The sequence below is a fragment of the Phocoena phocoena genome, chromosome 11 (assembly GCF_963924675.1).
Source record: "Phocoena phocoena chromosome 11, mPhoPho1.1, whole genome shotgun sequence".
NCBI classification, from domain to species: Eukaryota; Metazoa; Chordata; class Mammalia; order Artiodactyla; family Phocoenidae; genus Phocoena; species Phocoena phocoena.
In genome coordinates, this window is record NC_089229.1 from 76,110,886 (window position 1) to 76,135,964 (window position 25,079).

At 40.7% G+C, this 25,079-nt stretch overlaps 1 protein-coding gene across 16 annotated transcripts in view; it reads right to left on the reverse strand.

The window, feature by feature from the left end:
- BICD1 (BICD cargo adaptor 1) overlaps window positions 1–23,902 on the reverse strand; it is a 203,825-nt gene extending 179,923 nt beyond the window's left edge. For all 16 annotated transcript variants that reach the window (XM_065886693.1, XM_065886689.1, XM_065886691.1 and 13 more), the window contains exon 1: window positions 23,690–23,902. In XM_065886693.1, the coding sequence (XP_065742765.1) occupies window positions 23,690–23,902 (213 nt within the window). The remainder of the gene's footprint in view (window positions 1–23,689) is intronic.
- Between the last annotated feature and the right edge of the window lie 1,177 nt (window positions 23,903–25,079).

The following is a 25,079-nucleotide window of genomic DNA, read 5'->3' on the forward strand; positions in this document are numbered from 1 at the left end:
GGCCACAACAGTGAGAGGCCCGTGTACCGCAAAAAAAAAAAAAAAAAAAAGTAACCCTGTGAGAATGAGGAAATGTGTGTAAAATTTTTATCCAAAGAAATTAAAACCCAACATTTTTCTTCTTATTTGTAGATCTAGTTCTTATAAACATTTAATCAAATAGTCTTCTTAGAAAATAAAGGTCCTCTCAAACTATATGGCACTTCTTTCAATGGAAGCAGGGATATGCAGTTTGATAAGAAGGCAAAGGACACACCTCCCCAAAACAATCTAACAGAAGAGGAATTTAAAATGGTAAACAACATGAAAAAAGTTGTTCAACTTTTTTTCTTAATATTTATTTATTTATTTGGCTGTGCCAGGTCTTAGTTGCCACATGCAGGATCTTCGCTGGGGCATGCAGGATCTTTTCTTAGTTGCAGCATGTGGGATTTGGTTCTCTGACCAGGGGTCGAACCCGGGCTCCCTGCATTAGGAGCTCAGAGTCTTAGCCACCAGGGAAGTCCCTTCAACTTCATTAAAATGTAAAAATTCAAAATGGTATGACATTCTATGTTTTACTTATTCAATAAGTAAGGATTTTTGGAAAAGAAGGCAGTAGATTTCTATTTCTTATGTGTACAGGTCAGTAACACTTGTGACCACAAATAAATGCCAGCAATTTTTTTTTTTTTTTTTTTTTTGTGGCTGCGTTGGGTCTTCATTGACACGGGCTTAGTTGCTTCGCCGCATGTGGGGTCCTCCCGGACCAGGGCTCGAACCCGTGTCCCCAGCACCGGCAGGTGGATTCTTAACCCCTGCGCCACCAGGGAAGTCCCAATGCCAGCATTTTTAATCATCTACATTTCTAATCATATTCTACTGATACATCCTCAGAGCAATAACAGACTTTAAAAGGTCAGGCCTGGGAAGATTTCTGGCAAGAAATCAAAGTTCTGTAAAATGCTTCCTGGAAAACTGAGGTCCATTTTGATTTGATTTACCACATTTCAAGGTAAAATTATGCATCTTACCCATGGACTAATATTATTTCTACCTTGAAGTTAAATATCCAAACTTTATATTATTATTCTTGGAGCTGCTTTGTACTCAGCCATGTAGTCAGAATTGTGTGCTTATGGGCTTCCCTGGTGGCGCAGTGGTTGAGAGTCCGCCTGCCGATGCAGGGGACACGGGTTCGTGCCCTGGTCCGGGAAGATCCCACATGCTGCGGAGCGGCTGGGCCCGTGAGCCATGGCCGCTGAGCCTGCGCGTCCGGAGCCTGTGCTCTGCAACAGGAGAGGCCACAACAGTGAGAGGCCCGCGTACCGCAAAAAAAAAAAAAAAAAAAGAATTGTGTGCTCCTGAATGCAGTTATAGGTTCTCACAAAAAATTAAAAGCATCACACGATAACATATTTGCTGAAGAACTCCTCACTTGTGTCTCCCCATCTTAGCTCTTTCCTTGAGTCTATTCTTTCTCACTGAATTATTCAGTCAAAACAGACTAAAGACAGGACGCATAGCAAAAATAGAGGCAATGATAGAAGAATAATGGTCTGGAGATTGCAGTGGGGTTGGGGGAGAATATGCCACTGGCTCTGGATTCTTAGATTTTTAGGATATGGGAGAGAACAAGCAATATCTTCTCTAGGAGGCTGCAGGGGAGACAAGTAAGCCCAGTCGAGGAGACAGAAAGAATATTCTGGGAGGAGGTTAAGATACAAGAAAGTTTGCTTACCACGGAGAAGAGCAGCAAACAGGTAAGTGGAATGTTTGGCAGGAGAGGGGTGAGGAGGTAAGAGAATGGATGAGAGGAGGGAGGCTTGCCTGTAGGAGGGAACACAAGGCTTTATGAAGGTAAGTATAAGAGAAAAGATGAATAAAGGATATTCAAATCCAAGCATAACAGTCTCATATATAGCCTTTCTTTTATTAGCCCATAGTGAGAGGCTTATAAAGATGTTATGTTCTTGACTTTTAGGCATTTTTTTAAATATTACATTTTTATAAAATTTCTCTGCCATAAAAAGAAACTGAAAAAAAACTAAAAAAGCTAAAAAAAAGAAACTACCTTTGCCAGAGCAGGAAGGAAGCCAGTGAACCAAGTTGCTCACTGGGAGTATAATTATAAACATTTAGCATTTTTGAACATGAGAAAAAGAAAAGCTTTTATTTAATAGTTTTCAGGATCTCAAGAAAGAATTCATCCTCCATCTATTTTCAGGGAGATGTGGTGCTTCTTGGAAGAAGCTCAGAGGATCCTGCTATTAAATCAAGACCCATGCAGGAAAAAAAATTATCCACTCCACAATAACATGGCATGTAACACAAAGGCAGTGGTACTTATCCAGCAGGGAGAGGGCCCCTTCAATACAGGGACTCCTACCGGCTGGCTTAATTACAGCACAGCAAGACAATCGACTACAAAGACAGTGCAACTGAAAGGAGACCGCTGACATCCACCCTAGGTTCAGGGACAGATGGTTCTGCTGCTTCTCTATGAGACCTAGAAAAATCTGAAAATGGATATACGCCAACAAGTTTTCAACTACCAGTATTTTTTTTTAAGCCTACCATATGCTACTATAAAAATAATCCTTAACCTGAGAGTCAACCAGCAAAGATTTACTGAGCTGGGACCAGGTGTAAGGGATAGGAAAAGGCCTAAAGCAGCTTACCATCTAGTTTAAGGACATGGATTAAACTGATTTAATTTAAGGGCTTTTCACTTTTTTCATCATGCTGCACACACACACAAAATTACAGCAGAGGCCATAAAACAACGGCCTTAAAAATTTTCAGATGATAACAAACACAAATTTACAGAAACAGAGTGGTTCCACCCTGGAAAACATGGCTTTAAACAAAGGATGATGCACTGAAGCCTAATTCAGCAGTCAAGGTAACTGAACATTGTTAAAGCAGTCACCATAGCAACCACAGGGACTAGGGCACAAGACAGATAATTAGTCCCTCCAATTATTCAGTTATAATACAGTCACTAAATAACAGCCCTGAGTAAATTCTATCTTGTAAAAAGTTTTAAGGAAAATGAAAATTTAACTACAAACTTACTAAAGAAGGACCAAGCTATTACTATCATACTGTTTTATTAAATTAACACAAATGCAGCCTTTCTGCATGCAGCAAACTCTACCTTCCTGGTCACTTTAAAGGATGTGAATTAATCAAAATCATAAAATTATTTTTATTTATTTATTTTTTTGGCCACGCCACAGCTTGCAGGATCTTAGTTCCCCAACAAGGGGCTGAACCTCAAGCCACGGCATCGAAAGCGCCAAGTCCCAACCACTGGACTGCCAGGGAATTCCCCTCAAAATCATAAAATTCAAAAAAAAAAATCATAAAATTCTTCACTCTTATGTGTGAATGTACAATAATGCCACCCAAGAAATTGAGTTAATTTACAATTTCTATAGCACACACAATTCATATTTAATACTCATAACAAGTCTATGAACTAAGAAAGCACAGCTCAATGAGTTTGAATAAATTAAATGAATGTACAGCATTTGGAGAACTGCCTGTCACACAACCAGCACTATGTAAGTCCAAGCTATTACTTCTATCTTACAGTAGTATTATTGCTGATATTATTATTATTGTTAAAAATGCAAGTTTTGAGGTCACACTGCCTGACTCAAATTTTGGTTCCATCATTAACTAGACAAGTTACCTAATCCATCTGTGACTCAATATTCTCATCTATATAATGGAAATAATAAAAACATCTATTTCGTAGACTACTGAGGGTGTTGAGATCAGACAGAGTACATATTTAGCAGACCACCTTGTATGTGTTCGGGGGCGAACACAATTTAGCAATTATAACAGTTTAAATGTTTGGTCTTGGCTCCTAGCCAGTAAACAGGGAATTGGAATTAAAACTGGGGTTTCCTGACAAAAGTGTTTAGAACACTTTTTACAGCCACACTGCTAGGAAACACAGAAACAGTCCATTTAATCAAACAGATACACCCAAGTATTATTATAACATAGTAACAAAAAGTAACATTGCTTGCACATGCTGACATCAGGTATGGAAAGGCTTTATATGTTGTAAGATAATCAGGCCAGATGCTCCTGCTGAAACATATACCACCAAACATGCTACCTTGTTTTCTTTTTTGTACTATGAGTTTTTTCCTTTTTGAAAAATATAGAAAAATTATATATCTGAGTAATGTATCAATCCCAGTAAATATTTCAGAGTACTGTTTCAGGTCACAAAAGCAAAATAACTTGTTAGTAAAACAACTACTTTAAAATACTAAGTATTCAGTGAAAACCAGAGTCATGATAAACCAGAACAGTGCTATACCTCCAGGTATTAGTAACTATTTCAGGAGTCTTAAGCAAACCTGATAATAAAGCTCTTAAATAAAGAACTGGGATATGTTTAAGAAAGAACCACTTTCTTAATTTAAGAATATTCAAACTGGGCACACAGTGGTCCAGGTAAGTATGGGTGGACATCCTTCTAGAGAGATTGGAGTTCAGGGCAGGACTAGGACACTGAGGACCCAGGAAGGAGGGGAGGGGGATCTGAGAAACGGGGAAGGAAGGAGATGCCCAGTCATCTCCTCTTTCTCTGTTCTCTCTTCCCTCACTCTCAAAATTCACTCCATTTGGGGACTTCCCTGGTGGAGCAGTGGTTAAGAATCCGCCTGCAAACGCAGGGGACACGGATTCAATCCCTGGTCCAGGAAGATCCCACATGCCGTGGAGCAACTAAGCCCATGTGCCACAACTACTGAGCCTGCGAGCCACAACTACTGAACCCCACGCGCCTAGAGCCCATGCTCTGCAACGAGAGAAGCAACTGCAATGAGAAGCCCATGTACCGCAATGAAGGGTAGCCCCTGCTAGCAGCAACTAGAGAAAGCCCATGCACAGCTAAAAATAAAATTAATTATTTTAAAATCCTGTTTAAAAAAAAAATTCACTCCATTCATCAAAAAGTCAAGTTCAGTGCTTGGTGATATAAAGTTGAATAAGACACAAAGAGAAAACAGACATGAAAATCAAAAATCACTGAACAAGGAATATTAGAGTTGCCTTGGGTTTTACAGGAGAGCATAGAGAGACATCAGCTAACCAGAACATGTACTTTGGGCAAGGTTATGTGCCAGGTGGTCCTGCACTTACCATCTCATTCAAAAATAAACATAGTCCTGTTTACTGTTCCTATTCAGTAGATGAAGAAATGTAGGCTTTGAGATATAAGAGGTACACTCAGAGTAAAATCTGGGTCCTTTTAATCCAAGTCCAGGGCTCTTGGTGAGGCATGATGACCCGCCTCCAACTCCTCTGCTTTCTCATTCTTGACTTTGCTTTCTTCTTTATTTTTTTTCCCATAGAAGGGCAAGAGTGTCAGTGTCTAGATCAGAAGTCAAAACTCAAATGTCAAGGAAATCCCTGGCAGCCCAGTGGTTAGGACTCCACACTTCCACTGCAGGGGGCACAGGTTCGATCCCCGCTTGGGGAACTAAGATCCCACAAGCCGCACAGCCAAAACAAACAAAACAAAACCTCAAACGTCAACAAGGAAGCGACAGATGATACAGTAAGGTGTTATGGATGAGATGGAATGGTGGGGACTGTGGTGAACTGGAGATTCACGCCCTTTCTGAAGAAGAGGGACTCAGCTCCAGCCCACTGATGTCATGAACAAATGTGGGCCCAGGGCTTTGTGAAATCTTCCAATTTTTTGAGAGAGCTCTGAAATACAGATTTTTTTTACATGACTCTCCTTATTGTAAAAAAAAGAAGCTCCCTGCACCAGATGTTTCTAAATCACTGGGCTGGGTTTTGCCTATGGGGTACCGGTTTGTGATCTCTACTCTGGATGAGAGGCAGCCCATCTCACTGGCACTGCTCTCTGTCACTCTGTTATTTCACCTGCAGAGTTTAACAACCAAGCAGCCATTGCAAAACAAACAGCAGGGCTGGCGCAGCTGTTGTCAGCAGGACTTTATTCTAATTCTGCAGTATTAGTAAGACAGCCATGTTTAATGATGGAGTTACAAGGCTGAAAACAATTTAGACACCCCCCGTTCCAAAATCTATCAATGCCTGACTCACTTCCTTAACATCCCTACCAAACAGCTTTTTAGCTTCTGCTTAAACATCTCCGTTAGCCAACAAGGAAGTCTCTCTCCTCAGAAAACCTGCTACTTTTCCCTCTGCTCTTAGCCTTCCATAAAGGAAGGTCCTTCTTCATATTAAGTTGAGCTCTGTATCCTCGTATCTGCCACCCATTGGTGCCTGGATCATTATACCTAGAACACAATATTCCAGGAGCGGATGGACAGACATTTACCATCACATTCTGGACAGTGTTTCTGTTAATGCAGACTAAAGTCACATCAGCTTCTTCATAGTCTGGTACACTTGCCTCCCTGGCCCTCAGGGACTACAGTGTGATCTAGCACTGCAAGCGAGTCAAGAGATCCACAGCAGAGGGGAAAGAAAGCTGTTATTTGTACTAGTCACATTTTTTACTTTAATTTCAGTTTAAGGATATATTTATGCCCCAGTCTCCATGTTTCTAATCTAGAGTACACACACTGCTTCCTATAAATGATTAACTCTTTAGATTAAAAAATACTGACATCCATTTTAATAAATGGAGTGGGTTGGTTGCCTTCACAGAATGTCAGAAGTGTATATATATGGATAGTTTGTTTTAGTTTTAGGAAGAAAAATGACAACATTTTAGCTTCGTAATGAAAGGAAGAAATATGACTACACACAATGTGTATCATGAAATGTAGCCAACTTAAGTCCAGTAAATTACAACACAGAGTATAATAACTATAGGATGATGCTTGTTTTTCTGTCCAAGTCATGAATCCTTTCCAAATGTTAAATGCTTTGGCAGACATATTTTAAAATTCTTTTTTAAACAAAGCATCAAAATCGGGATCCGTGAGAATTTTCAAATTCAAATAAATATGGAATATTTCATCTCCTAAATTTAATCATGAAATATTATTTATTCCTTCATTTTCATACCTCATCATATGATTTCTTTATATTCTTCTTAGCTTGTTATAAAGAAACACGGGAGCCATTCTGATTTCTTTCTTTTGCTCTCCTGATCAATTAATTAGCAAGTCCTTCATCATGCATCCTGAATCATTCTTCTCTCACCCCCAAGTAGATCTCCTCCAGCCCAAGCCACCATCACCTAATACTGCCAACAGCCTCTTCACTTGGCTCACTCCTTCGACAGTCTGCAAGGAAGAGCCAGAGTGATCTTCCTAAAATATTTATCAGATCACATCACTCCAGAGGCTGCCCGTTATGCTTGAAATAAAGTCCAGACTTCTTGCCAGGGCTCAAGGTCCTGGTCGCTGTCCACTGCTCCATCCTCCTCTCTAACATCCACACCAGCCCCTCCCTCCATATTGTAGGGGTTCTCTATGGAGGGTAGTATGGCTCCACCCTCGGGGGGAGAGGAGGTGTTTGGAAGGTGTGAGGGTGTTTTTTTTGGTTTATTCTTTGTATTTATTTATTATTTTTTACTTTTTAAATTCAGATATAATTGATACATAACATTGTACCAGTTTTTAGGTGTACAACGTGACTGGTTATATGTATAATTGCAAAATAATTACCACAATAAGTCAACATCCATCACCTCCACATAGTTCCAATTTTCTTCCTTGTGATGAGAACTAACATCTACTCTCTTAGCAACTTTCAAATATATAAGACACTGTTGTTAACTATAGTCACCATGATGTACAGCAACAGTGCTTTTGTAATCACAATGACCTAAGAGTGGGGACACGCTGGCATACCGTGGGCAGGGCCAGGGATGCTCACCACCCTCCAGGAGTCCCACAGCCCCACAATGCACAGCACAGTTCTACCCTACAAAGGACTACTGCACCCAAAATGCCAGTAACACCAAGCTCATTCAAGCCTCAAGGTCCTTACCTTTGCAGTTACTTTCAGCCCCGGACACTGTTCTCATCACTTGAGATGTCGTCTCCTTTGAAAGGCCATGTCTGGCCCTCATTTCTTTTTTTTTATAAATTTATTTATTGATTTTTGTTTGTGTTGGGTCTTCGTTGCTGCGTGTGGGCTTTCTCTAGTTGCAGTTGCGTTGCGCGGGCTTCTCATTGTGGTGGCTTCTCTTGCAGCAGAGCATGGGCTCTAGGCGCACGGGCTTCAGCAGTTGCGGCGTGCGGGCTCAGTAGTTGTGGCTCGAGGGCTCTAGAGAGCGCAGGCTCAATAGTTGTGGCGTACAGGCTTAGCTGCTCCATGGCATGTGGGATCTTCCCAGACCAGGGCTCGAACCCGTGTCCCCTGCATTGGCAGGCGGATTCTTAACCACCGCACTCACGGAAGCCCTGGCCCTCATTTCTGAAATAGCCTACCCGGCATACCTGCCAGTCTTATTATTCCTTTACCCTGCTTTCTTCACTTTTTAGCACATGTCATTATGCAAAACTATTTCTTTATTTCCTTACTCTTTTATGCTTTTCTCCCCCACTGGTATGTCAAGTCCCCGAGGGCAGGAACTTTGTACCCCCAGCACCTAACTACAATGCCTGGGACATGGCAGGTGTTCAATAATCATCTGTGAAATAAATAAACGTCCATAGTAATTTTTCTTATTTAGGATTAGGAATTTTTTTGAAAAGCTTCTTTTTGACATACAGTGTCATCTAACCTTCATTTCTAGTTATTTTTTTCTATGTCGTTTTCCTTTTTTGCAATGGACTCTCCCTCAAAGAGTTGTTTTTACATGCCACAACTTTTATTTTTACATAAATACATAAATATGGAGAGGTAACAGTTTAAAATTCCCAAGTCATCACTTAACTCATTCACAGAATGTGAAAGAGGGTTTTCCTATGAGTAGTTTTTGTAAACCTCAGAGTATATGTGTTACTTCTTCTGCCAATAGGGTCAGGAGTCCAGTGGCATGACTGCTTCTGAGGACAACAATAAGCATAGGTGGTGGTGGTCCCTTCACTGTGAGAGGAGCAACTCCTGAATCCACCCGAAGAGAGAATAAGCATCACTTTTTGTCAAGAATGTTCACAAACATATTTTCAAGACCAAGAAGAGTAGAAAAATAATGCAACATAAATTTTTTAAAAATCATACTTCGAAAATAGATAGCTAGTGGGAAGCAGCCGCATAGCACAGGGAGATCAGCCCGGTGCTTTGTGTCCCCCTACAGGGGTGGGATAGGGAGGGTGGGAGGGAGACGCAAGAAGGAGGAGATATGGGGTTATATGTATATGCATAGCTGATTCACTTTGTTATACAGCAGAAACTAACACACCATTGTAAAGCAATTACACTCCAATAAAGACGTTAAAAAAAAAAATACTTCAAGAGCACTAAATCGAAAGTTCAAACCAGGTCTATGGAATGGGCTAAGGGAGAAGTGATAAGAGGGGATGTGTGGAATTACATCTAGATTTTAAGATATGATTTTATTTAAACATACAGAAATCTGTTAGGATATGCAAGAAGAATGAGTATAATCTGATTCCTTTTATGTTCCACACATTTAGATAGTGTCTAATTAGATACTAAATGCTAACCAGTGCTTCTCTTTGATGCATGGTATTTGAGGACTGGTATACAAGTATTGTGTGCCTTTTATATCTTAATACAAACTGCCAAATCATTCTCAAAGCTCATAGCAATTCATACTCCCACAAACAATGTATAAGAACGTTCACATTTCCACACACTTGGCAACACTGTATATTATCAATATTTAAAATTTTTCTAAGTTGATTGGTAGAAAAGTGAAAACTCACTATTATTTAATTTGCATTCACTGACTACCGATATCAAGCATCTTTTTACACGTTTATTGATTATTTGCAAACCCTCTTCTGTTTGTCTTATAGTCTGTCCCCTTTTTCTACGGCATTATTGTTGTTTTCAATCAACTCAGGGTAGCTATATACTAGGGATAATAATCCTTTGTAAATCAATCACGTTGCTTTTTCTTTTTCCCAATCTGTTGTCTGTATTCCACTCTGGTTTGTGGTGCCTACCTCAGTTTTCAAAAAAATTTCTATGTAACCAAATGTGTCAGTCTTGCCTTTTGATTCTAAGTTTTATATCTTGCTTAGGAAGATTTCCTCCACATTGACATTTAATAAATGTTCCCAGGGATTTTCTCCTAATTAGAGTTCATTCTTTCATGATCCATTAAATCCTTGATATTCTGGTGTAAAGTTAATGGAAAGTGAAGGGATAAAAGATGAGAAAGAAAAGTATACAAGGAGAAAAAGAGACTGGAGAAGTCTTACTTTTTAATGTTAAACAGGGAGTTTTAAATGTGATGCTGGATTGCTGAATTTTTACTCCATATTGTTAATATTAGATTATAAAGGGGAAAAACCTCAAACAGTTTTGACTTGAAAATATAATTAAGCTATAAACATAAGGAGAAAATTATTGATTTAGAACTATCTGAACACAAATAACACTATGAAGGTTTTTTTTTAAGAAGAGGAAGAATTACATTTTTCATAATATGAAAAATGAAAAAATATAAGTTGATAAAAAGAAATGAATTCCAGCTTAGCTAATATTTCATCTGAGCCTTTTCCATAAAAGTTTTAAATTTTACAGTTGTATGATATTATTTATTATTAAATAGACCAGTTAATTGGGAATTCGTGCAGAAATTTATTTTTCCCATGACTCTGGTAAGAACAAAATAACCAAGGGCAGAATTTTTATAGAGCTACAGGTAATAAATGCACTCAAGGCAAAAGCGTTGATGTACTGCTTACATCTAAATGTTCTTGCTTTTATTCAGTTGTAGCCTCTGAGCATTCTTACTAAGAAGTCAATTCATTCACACATTTTAAAGGCTAGTTTTATATTTTTTCTAGCATTTTTCATTGTTCCCAGCAGAAGGGTAAGTCAGAGGTCCTAGACCACTGTAGTCAGAATCCAAAGCCAAAAATCACTGTTTTCAAACATAAAGTTAATGATATTACTCTCCTGCTTTGACACTGTCGATGCTTTTCCCATGGTGTATAGATCAAGCTCCTTAGCAGTCCCACAAGTGGCCTGACCCCGTTGCAGAGGCATAAGGGAGATACTTGTAGAAAAGCAGCAAAATGGAGGTTGAAGCTGAATCAATGGCAACTGAGAGAAAAGACAACAGAGGAGGCTAAACAGCAAAGGCAACGAGCGAGGAAATATTAAGTCTAGTATGGACAGAGCTCAACATGCGGGGTCTGGTCGACAGGTTAGAATCTACGTCAAGACCGCAGGGCCTGTGGCTCTCAGAGCAGAGGGAGTCAGGAATCAGAGGGTGGGTGAGCGATGAGGGCTCTCAGGAGCAGAAGCAGCCCAGCCACACAGAAGGACAGTGGCACTGAGGACCCTCACTGAAGGGGCAACTAGGCAACCTGGTCACAATGGGGTAAGACTGGGAAGCTGCCACTCTCCAATTCACAAGAGGCCAGGAGGCTAAAACAAACCCGAAAACACACCAAACGGGGCACAGGAGCAGCAGAGACTTCCAGACCCCTTGTTCGGTGGAGGTACTTCTCATCTTGTCATTGGGACCTGGCGCTCAGGGGCAAAGCCTTCCCAGGCAGACGTTGCCATGGTCAGCCACGCCGGAGCCGAGGTGGGGGAACCGACAAGCCTCCTTCCAAGGCCCTTCATCGCCTCCCCCCAAACCATCTCCCACCCGTCATCCCATTTCAAATGCCACCTGCAACAACACAGATGCTGAAGAGCAACGATCACTGCAATCCTCCCTCCTTTGCAGGCTGTTTCTTCTTCCTGAAGGACTCTGCCCCTCATCTGCCTGGAAAATCCCTCCTTGTTCTCCATGCCCCTTCACACGTCACCCTGATCAGAAACTTTTCTCTGATTGCTTTCAGTTTGCTGCCCTCCACTTTGGTGTCCTATCAAGCACAGCCAACACATTATTATTTTTACTATTTTGTTATTATTATGAATTATTATCACCATCACATCCATCATTTATCGGGTGCTTACGAGGTGTCAGGGGCTGCATTAAATGCTTTAGATGGATTTTTCTTTAACATCTATAGTTACTATCTCCCTCCATTTTACAGAGGAGGAAAGTGAGATTCGTAGGGTTTTAAGTATTAGCCTAAGATCACAGAGTTACTAACCAAATTCAAATACAGTTTGTTCTGACTCAAAAACCCATGATCTTTCCAATAAAACACCTTAATCACATTTGTTCATGTCTTTTGCCTCTAACAGCAAATAACTAACTTAAAAATAAGACCACGTTTTCCTCATTTTTGTACACCCAGCATAAACTTGGCATATAACTGATGCTCTCTAACATTTAATACATGAATGAATGAACGCATGAATGACCAGCATCCATTCCAGTCCCTCAGGAACTAGAATATCAACTGTGGCACAGAACCAGTAATACAGTGTTAAACTGTCCTTATGTCACGTTAGACTAAGGTCTACTAAATGGCTCATATCGTCCAGAATAAGGGACAGAGTAGAAGAAAGTTAAGTAAAGATTATGGTTCAAGGACCCAGGCAAGTCAACACAGTATCTTTTTTTTTTTTAACACAGTATCTTTTTTAGTAAACTGATTTAATTGGTCAAACAAATGGTTACTTTTAAAACAGGTAGTCTAGTTCAACCTCTTTTCAAAATAACTGTCTTAATTACTTCACCTTTTTCTTCCAGCCTAAATGAATGCACTACCACAGACATCTCTTACACACTCGCTGTGGGGGAGGCAGGGAGAAGCATGCGACAAATCTCATGAGCTACCAGGTTAATTTGATCTCCTTTTCCCTGAAGGAGGTTACAGTCTCCTTGAATGTACACACGTGTGGGGGAAAAAAGGCGTAGGACACGGTCTCCTGTTCTCAAATCCTCCAAAAGTTTCCCCTATCATTCAAGAGTAAAAGCCACAGTCCTGGTAACAATTTAAAAGCTGCTGCATCACTGACACCCATTCCCTCTCTGACCTCATCTACTATTCACACCCCACCCCAACCCCTCCAGCCACGCAGCCTCTTTGCCCGTCCCTCTCAAGGAGGCTTTCTCTGATCCTTCCCCACTTCACAGGCCATCTCCCCCCTTTCACGCTCTATTTTTCTCTGTAGCATTTAGGACCATCTAACATTCTATTTCACTTATTCATTTTGTTTATTGTCTCCCCTTCCATTCTCCCACAGAATGTAAGCTTCATGAGCATGGATATTCCTGCTGGGTTTTGTCTCTGCTGTATTCTCAGCACCTAGATCTGTGCCTAACACATAGGAGGTATTGAATATATTGTTTTTGTAAGAAAGAATGAGTGAACCTTAGTTAGCTTTATGCAATGACCTACCTGTTCATGATATTTACTTTGGTGTCCATATTTCTAAATCACATTAGCATCATAAATTAAAATGCAACTTAAAAAGTTTTCATTTGGAATTGATCAATGATGACAGTTCTTTGCATTGTCATTTCCTGAAATGTCTTACTATAACCATTGTCTAAAAGTGTAATTGTGGGGCTTCCTTGGTGGCGCAGTGGTTAAGAATCCACCTTCCAATGCAGGGCACACGGGTTCGATTCCTGGTCAGGGAACTAGATCTCACACACATGCCACAACTAAGGAGCCCACCAGCCGCAACTAAGGAGCACATGTGCCACAACTAAAGGAGCCGGCAAGCCTCAACTAAGGAGCCCCCCTTCCGCAACTAAGACCCAGTGCAACCAAAATAAATAAATAATTCTTTTTTAAAAAGGGTCCTAGTTCTAAATTATTTTAAAATATTAACGAAAGGGGTTTTTGTTGTTCAGATCATTAGAATGAGATCATTAAACCATAGTTAATTGTGAATCACCAACACTAATAACATTTATCAAATTAAAAATATAATCCAAAGGGCCAACAATTTTAAAGCATTTATAATTAGTTTTCAAGTGTGTTATATCCTTTTTTCTCTCCCTCTAGTGGTTGCTTTTTCTTCCTAATTATATTTCCTTGAGGTTTTGAGCTTAAAGGCTCAGCACACATACCAGCATTAGCAGAAAGAATGTCAGATTATGATTTAAAGGGGGAAAAATGGCCATGTATGCCAAAAAGATAATCTGTAAGATAGTAGTGTCTTCAGTTCATCAAAAGAAGCCATGTACAAGATTACACTTATCCTGTCTCCATCTAATTACCTCACATGGAGGTCAACTTCAAAAAATCTCCTAAAACTATCTAGAGAATGGCAATCAGTGAGGCTTATCAACAAAGCACATTCATGTTATAATATAAACCTCTTTCAATTTCAAAAATTGATGGCTAAGAGCTCTTCAGCAGTGGCATTTGATTCCACATTAGTCTGCAGTATGCCGGAGAAAAACAAAGACCCATCATTCTGAACCTTCTATTTACAGACCCACACCAAACTGCACAACAAAACATTCTTAAGGAAATTGCTACTGTTACTGTGTACTTCCCATAAATGTAAACAGGTTTCTTTTTTTCATTTCTAAATATAAAGATAGAAACATACCAGATAAATACTACATTTTAGTGTAGTGCTTTTTCTCTGTAAAATAATATTTGAAAACAGTAAGCATGTATAACCAAAAGAACAAGTGAAAATAACCTCAGAAGTTAAAGATCAATCCATCAAAGCAATTCTTTTCTAATATTCTATTTATGAATTTGTAAAGCTGGCATAAACAACTGCAAACAGAATAGAGCAACAAAACAGACACAACAAAGGAGACAAATAACTTTTAAAGGAAGCTTCAAACAACCTTGAAGGATCGAAAATTATATACTTTTAGCATGCATCTTAATTGTCTAACATAGTTAAGTTTTTCTGTTTTTTTGTTTTCTTTAACATCTTTATTGGAGTATAATTGCTTTACAATGGTGTGTTAGTTTCTGCTTTATAACAAAGTGAATCAGTTATACATATACATATATCCCCATACCTCCTCCCTCTTGCGTCTCCCTCCCTCCCTCCCACACTCCCTATCCCACCCCTCTAGGTGGTCACAAAGCACCCTGTGCTATGCAGCTGCTTCCCACTAGCTATCTATTTTACATTTTAACATAGTTAAGTTTTTGATGACATTTGTTGGTTTTCTGAAAGGCTTTCCCAAGTGTCTTCATTTATAGAAAACGGAGAAGTAAAAAGACTGTGACATTGAGGTTTACATACCTCATGGCTCATGACTTCCCAGCTTTTCTTACCAAACACTTCTATTCCTATGGAGTCATTTACTCCTAGAGTTGGAAGTTTCTAGGAGAGAGGCTCTCAGCCCTAGTTGCACCTATGAGGGGAGTGGGGTTAATATACTGAAGCCCCTCTCCACCTCCCATGACTGTTTGAATTGTCTCAGGGTGGGGTCCAGGCAGCAGTAGTTTTATAAATCACCCAGCTGATCCTAATGAGTAATCTGTATTGAAAGTCACCTCTTCAAAAAGAAGACCTCAGAGGGATCTAAGCTCTGCACAAATACTTCTGATGTCCAGTTCCAAAATCTCACGTGAAGAATCTAAAGGCAATACACTACTTTATGGATGGTCATTTTTCAAATGAATGGTGATTTTTTTTAATTTTCCTTTTTTTATTAAGGTAAAATTGATTTACAATATTATATTAGTTCTCAGGTGTATAACATAGTGATTCAAAAGTTTTACAGATTATACTCCATTTAAAGTTATTATAAAATATTGGCTATATTCCCTGTGCTGCACAATATATTCTTGTAGCTTATTTATTTTATACATAGTAGTTTGTACTTCTTAATCCCTATCCCTGTCTTGCCCCTCCCCACTTCCTTCTCTCCACTGGTAACCACTAGTTTGTACTCTATACCTGTGAGTCTGTTTCTGTTTTGATACATTCATTCATTTAATTTTTTAGATTCCACATATAAATGATAACATTCAGTATCTGTCTTTCTCTGTCTTATTCCACTAAGCATAATACCCTTCAGGTCCACCCATGTTGTTGCAAACAGCAAAATTTCATTCTTTTTTATGGCTGAGTAGTATTCCATTGTACCACATCTTCTTTATATGAATGGTTATTTTTACAGGGCATGGTCACCCACCATTTCCCCTAACAACTACCAACAGAGTTCCACAATCTTTGTATTTGTCCCTCTTCCTAAAAAATCACTTCCCTCAATCTCCACATGACTGGCTCATTCTCATCATTCAGGTCTGGGCTCAAACGTCACCTCCTGGGAGGGGCTTTTCCTGACCATGCTTTCCCCAGCCAGCCCCGATCTCTTCACTCATGGCATTTCTCACATCTGACATGCGTGTGTGCTTCCTGACTATCTCCCCGTAAGCTCCATTCAGGCAGCTCCATCTTGTCTGTCTTGCTCAACCTTTTATCTTCAGCAAGCAGCATAGTGTCAACACAGTAGCCACTCAGAAAAACTTTTGAATGAATAAATGTAACAGAACAAGAAGTAATGGACATGCCTCTGATGAAGGCTGTGTTTAAAGAAAAAGAAGTAATGGACAAAAAAAAAAAAGTAGTAATGGACAATCTAAAGCAAAAAAAAAAATTCTGATTGGTTATATAATGTAAAATAGTTGACAATGTAGATTAAAAATATAGGACTAATAAAAATTATGGGTGGTTTTAATTTTCTTCATACCTTTGTATACTTTATTGTCTTCAATAAAAGTAAATTATCTTTACAATTACAACCAAAATAGTATAATAATAAAAATAATTTTTATGAAAAGTTAAAAACAAAAAAACTCAACTGTCACAGGGCAAAGATGGGCTAACATAATGAGACCCAACTGCCTGCATCATCCTGGCTTCTCCCCAAGACCCAGCATGGATAGGATGTGGCCACACTGTCCAGCTCTTGCCGGTCCTGGAAACCAGCCACCTATTATGGTGTCCATGTAGGTCTGACACCAGCCAAGTAGACAAGGAACCAAAATCGCTTCCGGTTCACCCATAAAACTTCCCATCTTTTCCCTTGGTATATCACAGGCCTGCCACGGGCCAACCAAACAAATCCCATCAGTTTCTTTCACACACACCTACACTAGTTTTCTCTCTCACAGGGCCACCCAAGCTATCCTGAGGGCAGACCCTGGGCCACCTCCCCACCTCTCCTGTTCTCCAGTGCCGACCACACTCCCTGAAGCTCTCTGGTTTTCTTCCCTGATCAGTCCCATTTGCTTCACACTTGAAACGCCAGTGCCTTAAAAATACGGCCCTGTCCTAGAAATATCTGCATTTTGAAAGGATATACTATTAAATAAAAAATGTCACGTTACAGAGTAATACGTACAGCATGAGTCCATTTTTACAAAAACTAAAGAATAAGAACAAAAAAGAAGCGTGCATATGGATTCACATGTTTAAAGTTATTTAAAACAAGTATAAGAGAATACGCACCAGAGTATTAGCAATAGAGACAGAACTGGGAGGAGAGGAAGGGGAAACTATTTATTTGTCTATGCTTTTATCCAACTGGGATTGTTGCCACAAATTGTCATAATTACACAATGGTAACTTATTTATTTATTTTTTTTGCGGTACGCGGGCCTCACTGTTGTGGCCTCTCCCGTTGCAGAGCACAGGCTCCGGACGCGCAGGCTCAGCGGCCATGGCTCACGGGCCCAGCTGCTCCGCGGCATGTGGGATCTTCCCGGACCGGGGCAGAACCCGTGTCCCCTGCATCGTCAGGCGGACTCTCAACCACTGTGCCAGCAGGGAAGCCCCAAAATGGTAATCGCCCTTTAAAGGGCAATCAAACTCTTGCGGCCAAAAAAGAAAGAAAAAAGTAAAAGTGGTAATGTACTCTCAAGTTATCAGTCAGTGGGGGGTGAGTGATGTTGGTTCCAGCACCCTTAACCCTAGAGGTCTGCAAGGGCTGGTTTTCCTCACTGTGCCAGGCCAGCTTCTTGCCCATTGTTTATGAGTTTATACATCTCTCAATTCAGAATGCAAACAGGATTCCCTGGTGGCGCAGTGGTTAAGAATCCACCTGCCAATGCAGGGGATGTGGGTTCAAGCCCCGATCCGGGAAGATCCCACATGCCACAGAGCAACTAAGTCCGTACACCACAACTACTGAGCCTGCACTCTAGAGCCCGCGAGCCACAACTATTGAAGCCCACGTGCCTAGAGCCCATGCTCCGCAACAAGAGAAGCCACCGCAATGAGAAGCCCGCACACCGCAAGGAAGAGTAGCCCCTGGTCACCGCAACTGAAAGTCCGCGCACAGCAACGAAAACCCAACAGAGCCAAAAATAAATAAATAAATAAAAATTAAAAAAGAAAAAAGAATGCAAACAAACTGTGAAAACATCATTAAACTGTTCATATATTCCATATTCTGGAAATTAGGTTTGAATAAAATGACAACCAATTGCACAAATTATTCATTTGTCTTATTAAACTGAGAGTTGAGTATTTTATCATGCAACTTATGCCTCTCCTAAAAAGAAAACATGAACTTAAAAACCTCATATAACTCAGGCATCAACTTTACCCTCTGAAACTGCTCTTTCCCCGTAGAACCTTCCTTTGTGAATGGAACCACCTTCTAATCCATCCTGATATTCTCAAATCTACTCTCTTCCTCACATTCCACACCCAGTCACATCCAACACCGTGTTCCACCCTACACCTCCTAAAGAGCCCTCAGGTTTGTCCTCCCCTCACTACCCCTACTGCCCCTGCACAGCTCCAATCCACCCTCTACGACCAATACCATGACCTTCTAAATTGCATGTTGACTGAGGTATTTGAGCATCTCAGGGTAGTAAGGTGCAAAGAAAGTGGGCTTCTTCCTGAACCAGGTTTCACCACTTAGCTTTGTGGCCTTGAGAAAGATCCATAGCCTCTCTAAGACCAAGTTTTCTCTTCTGTATGATGCAAGCCATATCTACCTTGTAAAAGGATTGCTATAAGAATTACCGATAAGGCATGCAAAGTGCCTAGTCCTAAGTGGGGCTGTATACATAGTTCAATGCTTTATTACTTTAATTATTTTCTTATCTGTAAAAAAAGGCAATAAGCCTCTGAGTTACTTTGAAGATTAAATGAGATAAAATGTAAGGCACCAAACACAGTTACTGTTTCCTTTCATTTCCTTTTAATGGTTCCCCATCCCTAAGACAAAATACGGCCACTGCCACTTTCCCAATTTCATCTCCTGCTACTTCTCCTTTAGCATAACGAATTTTTTTTTGTATGTTTTTTTTTGGCCATGCCATGCGGCATGTGGGATCTTCCCCAACCAGGGATCAAACCTGTGTCCCCTGCATTTGGGAGCACAGTCTTAATCACTGGAGAGCCGGGGAAGTCTAGCATAATGAATTAGGTGCACAGTCAGACTATGCACCTCTTCATGCCCTTCTCTCCTTCAAAGCCATGTTTACAGGTAAAATCTTAGGTGTAAGAAAGCCTTTTCGATATATTTCAACATGCAAGTTAATTATCATATTTTCAAATTTGGAATGCAATATCCATAAAGTACAAGTGTATTTATTGGGAAGATAGGGAAGAATATTTGTAAGCATGAAATTCTGAAAAAAATCTTCAAACCATGGCTGCTGTACATGTTCATGCAAATATGATTAATGTGATGAGAGATTATAAAATCTTGCTAAATGGTATCTGAAAAATAACTTTGCCAGGGATGAAATCTTGAGTTGAAATAAAAAGGAAAAATGGTACAAGTTAGAGAAACTGGGTCAAAAAAAAATATGATTAAAGTGATTGTTTGTTTGTTGAGGTTGCTTATAAACACTTTCCAAAAGTATACATTCATATACTTTAGATGTTTTAATTAATTTGATAATAAATGTGATAAGTATAACATGTCTTCTTTAAAAACAACAAGAGATAAAAATACTAGCTTAGATAAATAAATTCAATGTTAACTTTCTCTATGTTTATTCATAGACTGGAAAAGAAATATGGGGGGGTTCCCCATATGATTTTATGATTTAGAATTTACAAAGAGAAGAGAAACTAACAATCTGTCTAAGCATAAGAGGAAAAAAATTAGTTCTGTTTAAGGATGAATTCAGGTAAATGGCTTTTGTCAGGTCCCTAATGTGACAATCTCTAAAAGTATGTAAGTTCAGTGTTTATTTCTTGAATGATTTAACTATAGTCCTGAAAAAGCATCAGGTTGGCTCTAAGATGAAAAGCTGCTCTGTGTCCACAAAGTGCTTCCTCAGCAGCTGGTGTCTATCCTTAGTATCAGGTTGAGAAAATGAGCAAGGAAATGAGTTGAAGATTCTTAGTAGACAGTCCACTGTATCCCAGCTGCAAAACTTTTCTAAAGTTGTCACATGGACATGTTTTCTAAAATGTTACCAGGAATGCTGAATCATTTCTTTCTAAGGGGATCTTTTAAAACTTTCCTACATTCTCAATTTAAAACATTTTTAAAACACAACAAAACAAAAACCTTAAATTCTAGGTTTTTTTTTTTTTAATGAATGTTTATTTTTAAGTTTCAAATTATTGTAGAGAAGACTCTTCTTCAAACACTATTTTGGCCTGAGTGACAGGAACAGTGCTGATTTACACATATCCCAAACATACAATCAGCCAGGCCCTGAACATAACTGGGCATGGGTGCCCCCCAGGCCACTGAAAAGCAATCATTATTCATGAAATCACAAAGCCGTGATTAAGTATTCTAGTGGACATGTGCTTTGTCCAGCTCCCCAAAGATAATGAAAAGGAGAACATTATGATGATGTCAGAAGTCATTCTTTTCACATCATTAGTACTTTCCTTTCAAGTGTGTTTTTTCAGAATTACAGTAGTCATGTAGGCACCGGGCAGAGCCCTAATGGTATGAGGCCAAGCCAAAGAGCAATCCAGACTTAGGTAAGAAAATAACTAGAAAAAAATTAATGAATTCATCATCTTGATTCTACACATCTTCAGCAATACTGCTCACCTGCATTATTGTCAGAGCTGTATACAGCCTGGGAAGGAGGGCAGCAGCATTGCTGGGTGCTGACTCGTGAAAACAACATGACCTTAGAGACAGCCGTGTCGCGACACTGCAAATTACTAACGTCCAGCTTGGACTTAGCACAGTATTTTTCTGTTGACATTCCCATAAACTGGTCCAATTACTTTTAAATGAATCATATCTGTTGAAACAGCCTGGAAATAAACCAAAGATTTTATACTTGGTTTTATAGTCTAGAGCAAGAACATCATTTCCTATATATACCTGCAAATGAACAAAACTTCCTTTTGAAAAATCAGAGCGCTAACAAAACGTGTTTTTCAAAAATGGCTTCTATATGATATCATCACTGCAATATCTTAGTTCGCACAATTATTTTGGATTTACTTTTCAAACAAGAAACATTACTGAGACTGATTTAGCTCATTTAAATAATACTCCCAACTAAAGTATACATCATGTTTAAAGGATCAAAATCACAGGTCTCACTATCAAATAATCAATATAATGATTTTTTTATTACCTTAAAATACATGTTTATATAACAGTAGAAGCCAGTTCATTGGGAACATAAAATTAAATTATATTTATGCCAAATGCAACTCAAAATACATATGTAAACAAGTATCATTTGGCGAAAATAATCCTGATAAACTTTTATTAACCTCCTGCTGTACAGAACAAAATACACCTCACTGTTTTACAGAAAAAAATTAAATTGGTATTTGCATTATTCTCTATTAAGAAAACACTGTTACACCATTCTTACAAAACATTTTTTGTCATTTTTCCTATTACTGCTGATGAAAGTAATACAGGTCGTGTTTAATACTAATCACTTCCTATACTCCTCAATTTTCTTAGTCTTTCTCTGACACTAACCAATATGCACCAGTGAATGCTTGATAAAGTATATCTTCTTCCAGTATAAATTTATTCTTTCATAAAATACTTATTGTATGCTCACTATGTGCTGGGCTTTGTGTTAAAGACTTTGGATGCAAAATAAATTAAGACAGATTCCTTGCCTTAAGAGCTCATGGTCTAGTAAAGGCAAAAGACAATTGCATTAAGGTTTACTATGCACGATGAATACAATGACACAGAAAAACCCTAGTAGGGTTGTTTGAATCAAGCAGGAAGGCCAGTTAACAGTTAAAGTCCATTTCATTAAATTAAGTCTACCATCTTTATCAAGGAGGTGGTAGCTAACACTGCCTGGTTTGCACTTCCTTGTCTTGGTAAAGCAGTGTTGATAAGTGTAGACAACATCAAAACATCTCTGAAAATTACCATCACCTTCCTGACTTCACAAGGTTTAGCATCACTGAATTTAAACATATCAGCTTAAGACCTAATCTAAGTTGGAAAATACCATTAAGTCCAGCTGTAGTTAATAGACGTGTGCATGGTAAATCAAAACAAAACAACAACAAAATGAACTAGAAATGTACAGCCTAACGCACAAAAAATCAGATTTCTAATTGGGGTTTTTACCATATGTTTATTTTCTGGCATCTAGGCATCAGAATAAAAATAAGACATACCTGAAACTATAAATGCTTACCATATTATGTACTAAATTAGAAGGCAAATTGATTAGATCTGTCATAAATCATGTTTTTTAAATGTAATAACACAAGACACCCCTTGAAAAACTGTTTGAGTACATAAGAATAAAAACGTGTATATAGCAAATTTTAAATGCCAATATGCACCTAAAAATAAAGACATGCCACATAGAAAAGCGGTGTGTACATTTACATTTATGCTACCCATAGTACCCCAGGAACTGGGTAAAAGAGACTGAGTTCCTTCAACAATATGTATATTCTTCTAAATTTTTGATATTCACTACTTATTTTCTTCTAATACATTAGCCAGTCTTTAAAAGAAGCCAAATACCAAAAGATCAAAGAGGACAAGTGTTATATATACATGGCCCATTTGTGACATTCTGGTTTTATACATACAGTCATTTCAAACAGAGGAGCCTTACGTGAAAGCACGGCTACCCACGCATCTGATATATACCATTCTTTCACACCATTTGTAGGGGAATTAAATTTTCCCTGTTCAGGGTGACCTTTTAAGACTTTGGGCATGGCCCACCCTCACTCAGAGGTGAAATCAAGGCAGCAGCAACACCCAGCAGTAGAGTTGTTTTTCTCCTGCTGCCAGATGACAAGAATAACTAAAGACAAGGAGAATGAAGATTGCTCAAGTCTTTGTCAAACGGGATTGGCAAGGAGTTCTCCTAATAACAGTTCCAATCTCCCCAAGGAGTGGTTATGCTCAGCAGAAGGCTGAGGTACCATAGGTTCTACAACCTGAAACCGTGGGTCCTCAACACAAACCCACTCATCGACTTTGTGGATTATGGGATTGTTACTGAAACCTGGACGTGATATAACAGCAGTTTTGAGAAGTTTGATTTACGCATTCCAGCCCAGCTGAATGTCGCCTTAGAGTGCTGAGGCTTGAGGACTCTTATGAATCTCCCTCTCGCACAGCCTGAACAGCCATCGCCTCCCAAATTCCAGCTTATACATTCATTTCCTGGGCAATTTCTCTCTTGGGGGTAAAACAATGGACTCTTTCAATCTTCTCTTATCTACAAAGAGCTCTAAGACGAAGAAACAGTCCTTTCAATAGCATCCTTTCCGACTTCTTTATAAATGATGGGTGGGAGTTGAGGGAGGGGGACCGGGCCGAGCAGGGAAGAGGTGACAGGTAACTCACCTCTTTCAGCTGCTCCAGCTCCTGTCTGAGGCTGTCATACTCAGCCTCCAGCTCGTCATACTGCTGTTTGAGGGTCAGCTTCTCTTCCAGTACCACCAGCCCGTACTCGGCCGCCTGGATCTTCTCGTGGGTCGTCTCCGTGAGCTCCTTGGTCAGCCTCTCTATCTCGGTCTTATAATGGTCCACAGTCTGCAATACCTCTTCCGCGGCCATAGCCCCGGCGGATGGAGGCAGAAGCGGGTAACGGGGTGTGGGAGATGGATGCAAAGCAGGCGGGGGAAGGGAAAAGGAACTAAGGAGGGAAGGATGAAAATGGAAAAGAAACGTGTGGCTGGATGTGCGAGCAGAGCAATGCCCCGGTTGCCCCTCCGGCAGCCGCGGTTACACCGCCTGAGAAACCGGCGAGAAATGCAACATGGAGAATGCAGGGGAGAGGATCAGAGGCGAGGCGGCAGCTGCTGCGGCATGTGTCCTCCGGGCCAGCCCCTGCGTGCGGTCAACAGCCGTGCGGCATGGCCAGGCTGCGGCGGCCGGAGGCTGCGAGGGGCTCCGATTCTGCTTATTCAGAGACGCACAGCCGCCATGTCTCCGGGCAGCGTCACTGCAGTCTCCTCGGGCCCCGCGCTCCGGCTCGCCGCGCCCGCCCGCTCCACCTGCTCCGTCCGGCCGCGCTGCAGCGGGTGCGGAATGATGCGGCGTCGGCCCTCTCCCTCCCTCCCTCCGCGCCTGGCCGGGGCTCCGAACGGGGGGCGGGGAGGCGGACGGAGTCGGCGCGGGGGGAGGGGCAGGGACCAGACGGAAACCTCCGGAGGCGCCTCCCGCCGGGCGGCACCGCGGGTGCGCGGGACCGATGCCTAGTCGGCCGGACGCGCGCGGGGAGTGGCCCCGCGCGCGGGGAGGGACCCCCAGCCAGGCCTGGCCCGGCCCGCCCTGCTCGCCGCCGGCAGGAATTCCTCCCAGGGCTTTGCCCGGGTGGGCGTCGAGGCCCCGGAGAATGGCTTAAGCGCCCGGCTCTCTCACTACGACGTGAGCCCAAGCTCAGGAAGCTGACTGGAATCGGCGCCTTGCTCAAAGAGAAGCAAACAGTAACTAACGCGCTCGGGGCCCGCGCATCCTCCTTCTCACCCCCTGGGCTCGCGGCATCCTTCCCTGGCCTTCTGCACCCAAACGCTGTGCTTCCAAAGCCTTCCAGACGCCCCCGCCCAACGCTCCCGCTTCCGCCCCTTCCGCCTCCTTCCTCTTCCCATCTCTCCCATCCTTTCCCTACATGGCCTGGTTCACCTCACGCTCTTTCCAAATAACCTTATTACAGGACAGTCTTTTCCAAAGATTGCTTGCCCTCACCCAAGCTTTCTGTGCCCAGCTTATCACAACATCACTACTCAGAAAA